At 40.1% G+C, this 11,286-nt stretch overlaps 1 protein-coding gene across 1 annotated transcript; it reads left to right on the forward strand.

Annotated features, from left to right (window-relative positions):
• Positions 1–818: 818 nt before the first annotated feature.
• Positions 819–10,181, forward strand: ankk1 (ankyrin repeat and kinase domain containing 1). The gene is made up of 9 exons (XM_026193682.1): positions 819–1,139; positions 1,808–2,090; positions 2,234–2,385; positions 2,723–2,772; positions 3,559–3,714; positions 4,377–4,501; positions 5,443–5,476; positions 7,044–7,284; positions 8,030–10,181. The coding sequence occupies exons 1-9, from the start codon at positions 955–957 to the stop codon at positions 9,069–9,071; spliced, it is 2,268 nt and encodes a 755-aa protein (XP_026049467.1). The 5' UTR covers positions 819–954; the 3' UTR covers positions 9,072–10,181.
• The last annotated feature ends 1,105 nt before the right edge of the window (positions 10,182–11,286 follow it).

An 11,286-nucleotide genomic window follows, 5' to 3' on the forward strand; every position in this document is an offset into this window, starting at 1 on the left:
TTGTAGTACTCAGGTGTGGTTTTGGCTCAGATTTTAGGAGGAGAGGTGGAGCGTGAGATTCAGGCTGAGTGGCAGAGCTGTTGAATATCGTCTAATCAGTGTCTCTTATGCAACAGTGGACTGGGACCTGCAGACGCCTTGGAAGCACTGATGTCTGAGCAACCTGACACACAGGCACACAGGCATAAGAACACCAGTGCAGGAGAGTGAACTCTAAATAAAAGCACAAGCAAGCAGAATGTGAAAGCTTTCTCTGTGTGTGTGTGTGTGTGTGTGTGTGTGTGTGTGTGTGTGTGTGTGTGTGTGTGTGTTAATAATGGGCATATCCTTCAACTCAGATTGCAACTGAGCCATTCAACTATATGTGTCAGTGGTGTGCCTTGTTAAAGTGAATGGATCATGAGCCAGTAAGGTTACTGTGATCAGCCATAATAATAAAACCACCTCTTTGACCCGCAGGTCCCCCAGCAGACCACTGCAGTGATGTGTTCAGTCTCATTCACCTTACTTCTGGTGGTTTTAGTGTTTTGACAGACACACTAAACAGAATGGTATAACATGAGTGCACTGGCATGTAAAAATTATCGCAACTTGGCATCAGAGGAGAAAGAAAAAGTTCTTTCACTATTGACCGAAAGCAATGACAGCAGTCTCGGCTGCTAAAAACCAGCTTTGCAGCATTGCAGAGCAAACAAGTTCTACAACTCAGCTCAGCTCCGCCCACAGATCTGGAGTGTAGTTTAGTTTGGATGTCACTCCTCGTAACTTCCACACAGCTAGCTCCACTTATTTTAAAGTGTGTCTGTGTTCTTGGGCTTTTTCTCTCCCTGTGTGAGACACAAGCTCCTGCGGTGCTGCTCATCAATGTTGATCTGGAAGATAAACCCTGTTGATGTGAAGGATTAGAGACTGAGATTGTTTTGAGGGGTTGTGTGAGAGAGGAGCTTTGCACTCATGGATCGCCTTGACCGAGCTCCTGAGCAGTTCAGGAACTTCCAGAAGGATGATTTTGAGGCTGACTGGATCAAGGTGGCTAAATGCAAATCTGGTGAGGTGTACCAGGTCAAGGTCAAGCTCTGGCGGGAAAACTGTGCGTTGAAAACGTTTGACACAACCTTGTGTGGAAACAACTTTTACAGGTGGGAACTAAGTTATAATTGTTAGAATACTTTGAAGAATATTGGGTCTATAGAAAGGAAAGGCCCACAGCTTATCGTTTAATTAGCATTTGCGATGCCAGGATATCTTATTGTAATATGACAAAGCTTTCAACGAATCCCACCCCACTATATTATAGCACCACGCACTCTCTGAAGGCCTAAATTAACACCATCACAGGCAACAGGGAGCACTTAGACTTGGCAGTAGGAGTGTAACGGCTGTACAGAACAATGCAATGTGAAACACCACGTGGACTTGTTACAACACAGCTATGATTAATCACACACATTTCTGCTCCTCTGAACCAGACATGACAACTGATTGGTGAATATGTATTAGTTAAACATTAACCAACTACAGAATTAACATGGCTTAAGCCAAGAGATTCATCACTACCTATTCTAAAAAAGGTAAACAGTATATTGTCCAAGGCAAATATCAGTGAACTGGAACAAATTCAAGATTAAACTAACATTTGGTAATGCTTATTGGACTCGGACTTCATCTTGAATTGTACAAAAACTATTGGATTCATTGTATCCATCGCTCTCACCACATCTACTTTTGATGTTTTTCACAGAAAACATTTCCAGTGGTCAAAGTTCAAAATTCGAATAAAATCACAGCCTTTTTTTTTCTATTCCAGGAAAATAATAGAGGAGGTGTCCAGCATAGCCAAATTGAAATTCAAGTACATAATTCCCATATATGGCATGTGCAGTGAAGTGACTGCACTTGTGATGGAGTACATGAGTAATGGGTCCCTGAACAATCTTCTAGCCAGTCACAGTTTGATGTGGCCGAAGAAGTTTCAGATGATTCATGAGACCTCCTTGGGCATGAATTTCCTTCACAGCATGAAACCTCCACTACTCCATCTTAACCTGAAGACTTCCAATATCCTTGTGGACGATCATCTCCACATCAAGGTCAGTAAACTTCTGGAAACTTAAAATGAACTCCTGGCTTATTCTGAGCTCTGCAGAGCGCTCTATTTTAATTCGATAACATTGTCTTATTCTTGTTTTGTGTGTGTGTGTGTGTGTGTGTATGTGTGGTTTTTTTCACTAAGATTTCAGATTTTGGTTTAATCCACTGGGAGGAGGGCATGAACAAGACCTTGTTCATGGAGCGTCTGGCTGCTAGAGGGAACATAAGTTACATTCCTCCAGAGACCTTCACTCACTCCCCCGATCCTCCAGGAACTACCTTTGATGTTTACAGGTGACTTGCCAAGGGTGTTTTTGAAATTGCACCATCAGAATCACAGCTTTTTTTCTGATTCAGCGCACAGTTCACACTTCACACAGTGTAACCTTGCTGTACAATATATATACTTTAATCTTTCAGAAGTCAGAGGGACATATTAGATGTATATCACTCACTCGTTTTTGCACTTTTATTTATTTATTTTTCATTGCTGAAAAGCTTTTCATTGAACAAAAAAGAGCTTTCAATGCCTTTTATGTGTGAGGAGGACATCCACAAAGTTCAATGAATACACAGTATGCCAAAATGAGAACGCCAGGACTGAAGTGCTTCCTTCTGCTTTGATTTGCAGCTTTGGAATTGTGATGTGGGAAATTCTGACACAACAGAAACCGTATGCAGGTAGGAAATTATTCATTTGAAATGAATCCCATCTTCATTCCATGATTAATAGGCGTTTCTTTAGAAAGGAATTATGTAACACTGCATAAACATGAAGGGATTTCATTTCAGTGTTTTTAGAAATAGTTCTTAAATGATGTGAATAACATTGTGAAACATATGAAACAAAACTCGCAGAAGCTTTAAAACATGTCACCAAAATGAGCTTTGGGGTAAACTGGCTTAATTAGTACTCATGATTCCATTATTAGACATTTCCTTCTGAGAAAACAATTGTCTGTGAAGATTTTGAAGTGGCAAGTCAGACGAGTTAGAAAAGCCAGATGTCTTCCTACAGAATTAGATCAACTTTATACTGCTTTCAAAGTAAAGTCAAAGCCAAGAGGTTGTTATCTTAACTTGGCATATCGACAGTAACTGTCTGTAAGCTTAGTATGGTAATGACGCACAAACCCACAAACATGTTAAAAGCACAATGATTCATTTGGTATGTCTAGACCAATACCACATTGATAATAAGCCACTAAGGATTCATAACCACAATGTTTTAGAGAAAAATAATCGGATTTTGAGGTTAAAAGTGTGGCTATTTTTATGTGAGAACTTAAACATTAGAGGGATAATCAGAGGAATCATTTGTAGAAGAAGAAAATTACACTCTCCCAAATGAATACTTTGGCTCAGTGCCCTACACACACTTTGAAAAAAGCCATCAAACAAGTAGGTTCACTTTGCTCCATTCACTGCTTACTGCATGTGCTCATCTACATCTAAATCTGGATGCAGGTTGCAGTGTGACCACAGTGCTCTTACAGGTGTCGCAGGGGAAGAGGCCCTGTGTGACTATGATACCCGATCAGAGGCCTCCTGAGTGTGAACAGATGATCAGCATCATGAAGCAGTGCTGGGACGATGATCACAGGAAGAGGCCACCGTTTTCAGGTGCGGCAAAAGGATGCTTTTGGGCTTTTTCTTATGAATTTAAATGTTTTAAATGTAAAACTTGTTGGAGAGGGCAGTCCAGGTTACTAGCCAGACGTGGAACAAGATTTAGAGATATCCTGCACTACGTGCAGTTTTGCATTCGAGCATCTAGAGCAGAGCCACAGCAATCAGATTTTAATAAGATTACTAGTGCACATCAGTTTCATCAGACCAGTGTTTGAACTCAGAAAAATAAATGCATAAACAACAAATAGTCAAGTTGTTCCTTTCAGCTTTGCAAGTAATTTTAAAGTCAAAAGTCAATGATGTGCTCCCAGGGAACACATTATAATGCTTCAGTGAAATACATACATTCAAATGAGGTTTTCATCATTTACATAATAAGAAGCAGGGTCACCATTGTTTAAAGAAACACTCATGACTTGAGAAGTCATGCTGATGAATACAAATCACCTCCATGTTTATTCATAAACTGCACCTTGTCCAATTTGTCGTGTTCGCAAATCTCTCCACAATTAGTACCGTATCTATGAAATAATTCTCCTGCGATTCCTGGATGACCATTCATGCTGTAGAGGGGCAGTCCTCACTGGGTTTTGGTGACTACATTAACTTGAACAGGCCAATTCAAAGATTTTCTTTCTGCTGTTTGTGTGCAGACTTTGTGAAGCAAACGGAGGCTTTGAGCGAAGTCTTTAAGGTCCCGGGACCAATTCACAGTGGCAAAAATGGAGATGCGGATCAGAAAGCAAATTATCCCTGGCTGTTCTCATCAGTGAAAAAGGTTTGTTTGACTCCACTCTTTAGACTCCACTCTAGTTGCTCTGTTGTATGCACTGTATCTACTCCAGCTTTGAGGGCAGATTAGTGGTATTATAGTAAGTTTGACTATAATGTTCACTAGCGTTCGCTAATTAGCACAATGTACATCTGGGGCCGATTAAAATGTCAATTGTGTTACACCAAATGAAAAGTCAGGGGAGTCAAGGGAGCCAGTTTTAGTAGGATTTGCCCTCAAAGCCAGTTGCTTTCAAGTGTTTTCTGCCACCCCCGGCTCCTTCAAAAGCAAAAAAACAACAACAACAACAACAACAAAATCGATCATAAGATTAACCAACAGAGTTAGTGGAGAACGCATCCAGCAGCCACCTCAACTGTGGTTAAAAATCCTACAAACTAATTTGGGTCATTAAAAAACAACAACTGCCAAAATGAAAACCACCATTCTCTAAACTGACACGTTACTAACACTTGAAAGGGCTATCTTTGATAACCTCTAACCCACTCACCCACCTGCCCCCATGACCCTAAACTGGATAAGAGGTTAAAATGGCTGGAAAAAATATGGACGCTTCATGGCAGTCAGTCTAGTAACCTACAGATTATTTCAAAAGTATAAAAGTCATGGTAGTACTGAATGGAAATTTAAAACGATTTTTCTAGCTTAGGGTAGGTCTCAGTCCCTTCTTTGAAGTTCTGTACAAATTTTCAAGGCATGAAATAGCGTGCCCCCCCCCCCCCCCCCCACACACACACACACACACACAAACAATTTTTTCTAATATTCTGTGTAAATAAGATTAATAATGTGGTCAGTTTTTATTACTCTGTTTAACTCTGGAGCTCACGCGATAACTAATTATTGTGCTTGTAAGCCACTTGTGATGACTGATATCACAACCATTAACCTTTGTTTTCTTTTCTTTTCTTTTGTTTCCATTTTAGATCACTAATACCGAGATGTCAGTCTCTCCTTCAGGTAAACCAGCTCTCAGAGCATGGTGGAAATGTTCAGTTCAATATCATTTTTGCAGGGCTGACACTTCAAAAGTGATGCTTACAGTGCCGTCACATAAAAAAAAATCCATCACCTTTCACACTGACAAATAGAGTCAATACAATCAATAGAGTGGAGGAGCTGTTGTTCAGGGGAGGAGACAGTAATGCGTTGTTGATGCTTTTGACCCAGTGTTGCGAACAACATTAAAATAATAGGTCAGGATGCTTTTCACTTTTACAGTCTGTTATAATTAGATTATCAGACTACGACGACCTGGATGACTGACAACCTACCCAGAAAATACATTACTTCATGCAAAAAGATTGAAGAGTTTCTGCAATTCTAACAAGCGTGAAAATCAACCATCACTATTCTTCAACACAGCCTGAACTCTCATAGACAGCTTTCTTGTAATTTATTTAATAGTTCTTGAGGCTTCCTGTAGGTCATTCAGAGCTCTTCTTTGGATGTTGGCTGCCTTTTCTCTTTTCTCTATCAAAATGATCCCACACTGCTGCAGTAATGTTGAAGTCCGGGCTCTGAGGAGGCCAATCCATCACTGATTGTGTTCCATTGTGTGCTTTTCAGTCCAGGTATTTTTTAAAAAACACACTGGCATTTTTTTTAGCACCATAGTCACGCTCATAAAAGCTGGCAATTAGATTATTTTCAGACTACTTCATGGGGGGTTAAAGTCATGGTGGCTCATGGTGGATCTGATGCTACTTTTCTGCATTCATAATTTAATCAGTTTCAAAAAGGTCCCCAACACCACTTACTGAAATCCAGGCAGAAACCGTGTTTTACACATGGCTGTAGATACTCACTTCCCCACAGTGGATCATTTCATGTCCTTCTTTCATCAGTCTAACCCTTTGCATGTCTGCCTTCACAATACCCATGAATCTTCTCCGTGTTGTGTCTTTTTTTCCTGAGCAGCCACTCCACCTTTAACAGCCTTCCTCCAGAATATCCACTTTATAACTTTTGGGACATTTGCATCTTTGCACATGGCCAAAAAAAGGCTCAACACATGTATTCACACATGTATTCTATCTTGCTTTTACTGACTTTCAAGCTATACTTCCACCTCCCCATGTTCTCTTCCATCTGCTCCTTACACTCAATGCACACTTGCTTCTTGGTAAAAAAAAATACTATTTAACGCATGTTAAAATGTGTTCTCTTGCTTTTGCGATGACAGGCTTAGAACTTAAAGTGCTTAAAGATACAGTGTAGACACAACACTGGTTCATCCCTTGAGTTAGGTTTCTTTACTATCCTTGAGTGATTCATAGGTCAGTGTTAAAATGGTCAGGTACATGGACTGGACTGAAATTAGGTGAAAAAGCAGCCAATGTCCAAAGAAAAACTATAAAAGACCTTCAGAAAGCCACTTTAAAAAATGACTTTTGCACAGCACTGCATCTTCAACACTAGTACTCAAAAGCTCTACATCCCTTTAAAAGTTGGCTTACAAAAGCTTCAAATAGAGACATTAACATTAGACTAAGCTGTATAATGCAAATTTCTTTTTATTTAACAGATGGCCAGTATGACAAGGAGGCCATTCTCTCTATGCTATCAAAAAAAGACTTTGGCAGTTTCAGGAAGTCTGTGAGAAGGGAACACGTATCCTCACAGTTTTCCGGCAAAAAGACACTCCTTCACTGCACAGTAGCTAGCGGTGATTCAGAGAGTGTCGAGCACATCCTGAATCTGGGTGCCGAAGTCAACTGTACGACTGCCAAAGGTTACACTCCTCTTCTTATTGCTGTTCTGCAGAGGTATGTATAAGCCTATGTATGTTGTCTTAGATCAGTTTCAAGCAACTAAGGGACAATGCTGTGCTAACAACTGCCTATTTTGATCCTTGGTTTACCAGATTTCCTGCTCTTCTCTTCAAAGTTTAAGAGAAGCACTGAAAATGAGGGAAATACAGTTTTTGCTTTCTTACTAAGAACTAAAGGAAAAGATTGATTCAGTATCGCTGTCATTGTCTTTTTATTATACCGTATCTATAAAACTCTTACAAATATTGAGAAATGTTATAATAATCTTGATGTTAAAATTATTTATGGCATCCCATTTGTGCAAAAATATTTATGCATTGATTGGTAGAAAGGCATAAATATCCAGTAAACATGTATTTCCTGAAACTGTATTTATCCACGTATGCAACAAAGTGTTCACACGCACAGAGATCAAAAAATCATCTAAGTGATTAAGTGTGCTTGAACTATTGCCCAAACATCCCTGAAAACTGCAACATTGTCTCTACTCTAGTTGCTTGATTGCAAAACTACATGCACTTCATGATATCTCTGACTCTTGTTCCACATCTGGTAGGCATGGGTCACTGCAAAAGTATAATGTAGTGATTTGTCCACGTTTCCCCACTATTTATGTTTTTTAAGCAAAGTCAAGCTTGTCTTGATCCTGATGAGGTGGCATTATGTAGTTTTCTGAAGTGTAGGACTGTTTTATTTTTAAGTTGTAATGTACTCTATCAATGAAACTTATTTTCAACAGGCTATATGACATCATCTCTTTGTTGCTGGAACATGGCGCAGATGGGAGCCTGGGAGATGAGGATGATTGGACACCACTCCATTTTGCAGCTCAAAATGGCGATGACAGGACTGTTCGACTCCTGCTGGACAAAGGTGCTGTCATCAATGCCCAGGAAAAAACCGGCTGGATGCCCTTCCACCTGGCCTGCCAAAATGGACATGAAACTGTGGTGCGCCTGCTGCTTTTGCGACAATCGCAGGAAGCTGTCGTAGAACAGGAGAAGGCAAACGGGAGGACACCGCTCCACTTGGCCTCCATCTACGGGCATCTCAGTATCGTGAAACTCCTCCTAACTCATGGAGCAGATCCCAATGCGACAGACAAATGTCTGTGCACTGCTCTTCACCTATCAGCCGAGGAAGGCCATAACAGAGTAGTCAGACAGTTGATACAGAGTGGAGCGACTGTTGACATTGCAGACAGCAAAGGGAATACTCCACTTCACCTGGCTGCTCTGAAGGGTCATACAGGCATATGTAGGCAGCTGTTGTCAAACGGAGCCAACCCAGATGCCACTACTATCCAGGGATGGACCCCCATGCACCTGGCTGCCCTAAAGGGACATGAAGCAACACTGGTCCAACTGGAGAGTCAGGGTGGTTGTGTAAATGCAAGAGGTGAGAACGGATGGACTCCACTACACCTGGCCTGTCACCAGAGTAAGCCAGATTTGGTAGCAAAACTCTTGTCAGCCAAGGCCGACCCACATGTCACAGAGGAGAGTAAAGGATGGACACCACTACATGTGGCCTGTAAAAGTGTGAGTTTTCCAAGTGTCCTCCACTTGATATTCCATGGCGCAAATGTCAATGCTTTAAATTATGGAAATGCCACACCTTTACACCTGGCTGCCCAGCACGGCTGTGTACCCATTGTAAAAGCTTTACTGATGAATGGAGCAGACGGGACACTGCTGGATTCTTCTGGATCCACAGCTTTAAATGTAGCTCAGCAGAGTGAAAAGTTGGAAATAGTGGAATTACTAGAAAATGGATGTTAACTATCATGAGGATGACAATATAATGGAGAAGTTGCACTATAGAGGAGGGCTTATCAGGCAACTTAAAGCACGATATTGATGATTTTTTCACAGAAAAAAGACCAGTTTTGCAACGCATAAGAAAACCATATCAATTTCACAAACCCATCTATATTTTGAATGTTGTCAGACCATTGCACAATTGAAAGCAGAAATCCATTGCTGTCCTTGCTTAAAAAAACAGCGTCCGATTTTTACAGTAATTATTTCCCGTAAATTCCACAGACGTGCCACACGATCAGGCATTTGTATTGAAAATAATTACTTTAAACTCTGTGAATGCTTGACAGGGTCATTATTGTGATAAACTGTAGTGAGCCACCCACATGGGGGTCACAATCGGGTGAAGTATACTATTATGACAAAGTATATTGATTCTTCTTATTGAATCCCTGTGCTTGTTTGCTTCTTTATGTGTGCTTTCCTGTCGACTGGAAGATAGAAATGATATAGTAAAAAGTGTTGCTGTTACTAAGGCATTCTTTTGGTTAAACCTGTCAGACTGCAGGTATTATTTGTCCAATCTGGTTAAATGACATATATCAGAATCGACATAGCCATTTTTAACAGCTCCATGTGAGAATTTGTGATTAAAAATCCATGTATGCTTCATGACCAGCCACGATAATTCCTTACAGACTGAAGGAGTCACTTCCCAGCATGTGACACACTCATTTACCACAGTGACACCTTATTAAATTGAAATGAAATGCATGGTTTCGGGAGCTGTATTGACCTACACATTCACAGGGTTTTTCCTGGAACCACAGTGACTGACTTAGATGTAGTGCTAGGAGCTGAGCTGAATCAAATGACTGTAAATGAACAGAGCAGAGGTATATTTAACCTGAGCTTGGATTTTTCTTTAAAACATGTTGCTAAGTGAATGTCTGCTGTATCATTTTTAAATTGCTATTTTATTCTGAGTTTATTTTCCCCCTTCACAGCATCTCTGACCCTGAGCAAATTAAGTGCTGTCTGTTTACTTGTGTGGATTTTCCTTCTGTGTTGATTTTGATTACATCGTGACAGCATGAAACCATCAGTCCTCTTCTCCTGCTCATTAAAAGAACTGGGTAAACCATTTCTTTCTTTGTGTCTTGTCATTTGTCTTTTTACCTGACCAATATACTATTAGAAACAATAGATTATGTAAATGATGGACAAATTTTTCAAGTCTAAAAACCTGGATCCGCTGTAGAGGTGCCTCCAGAAGTGCATTCTTTCCATTGGCCAGCAGGGACACGACACTCTTGGTTGTGAAAACAACTCCTCCCCTTGCTCATCATGTTCAAGATGGTAAAGGCGAAGGCAAACAGCTTAGTGTTTCACAACCAGACGTCCTTAACTAATGCGTGACATCATGGTCGCTATATCCATCTTTTAATTACAGTCTGTGCTTTGAACCACTTGACTAAAATACTAGAGTCTCAATACAAACTATAACCTATAGAAAACAGTCAAATCCTTTACTTTAAAACCATAAGATTTTTGTTTAATTTACACCTGCAAACAACTTTTAATGATTTTAACAGATTTTTCCTCCTTCCTATATCCAAATTTATAATGTCATGTAGTTTTATATCAGAAACCCAACAAGGTAAAGTATATTGTTGACCCTATTTTCATTGAACAGAGTTTGAAAAACAGGCATTGTGTTATGGAAAGAATCTCTGTTGCAGAGTTCTGTTTATTTCAGGTCGGGTTGGATGTGAAGCAGATTATAGTTGAAAGTGTCCTTTAACTGCAGCAATTCACATTTGTGTGGTTGTTATCCACTGTCAACAGTCAGATGACAATTTAACAGATGTGAATGACACTTATCCGTGGAAACCAGAGCTGTGTCATTGTGTAAACTGTCTAACAGCATTTCTGTCCTACTAGTATTCAAATCAAACAATTCATTTAAAAAAACATGAAACAAACTATACAGGTCTTCTGATGCTACTTCCTAAAAACCTCTTGCTTTTCTTTAATCAAGCCCACCTAAATCGATGATTCTGCCTCAACCTTTTTACACGTACAGTGACACTTTGGAAACCTTCTATCTTGGTCACTAATTGGGTTTGAAGGCACCTAAACAAATTTTATTTTCTAATAGGGAGCCCAGCAGGAAGAAGATAATGCCGTGTAAGTTGCCACTAACGCAGACACCAACAGGATCAGAGAGAAAGAA

This window comes from Astatotilapia calliptera, chromosome 14 (assembly GCF_900246225.1).
Source record: "Astatotilapia calliptera chromosome 14, fAstCal1.2, whole genome shotgun sequence".
Taxonomy (NCBI): Eukaryota; Metazoa; Chordata; class Actinopteri; order Cichliformes; family Cichlidae; genus Astatotilapia; species Astatotilapia calliptera.

What these genes read in the sequence shown, in the direction of transcription:
- ankk1 (XM_026193682.1), top strand. Translation starts at nt 955, where the DNA reads ATGGATCGCCTTGACCGAGCTCCTGAGCAGTTCAGGAACTTCCAGAAG. An exon ending in ACAACAGAAACCGTATGCAG is followed by an intron (nt 2,773 to 3,558) that starts GTAGGAAATTAT and finishes ATCTGGATGCAG; the next exon opens with GTTGCAGTGTGACCACAGTG. An exon ending in TGTTCTCATCAGTGAAAAAG is followed by an intron (nt 4,502 to 5,442) that starts GTTTGTTTGACT and finishes TTTCCATTTTAG; the next exon opens with ATCACTAATACCGAGATGTC.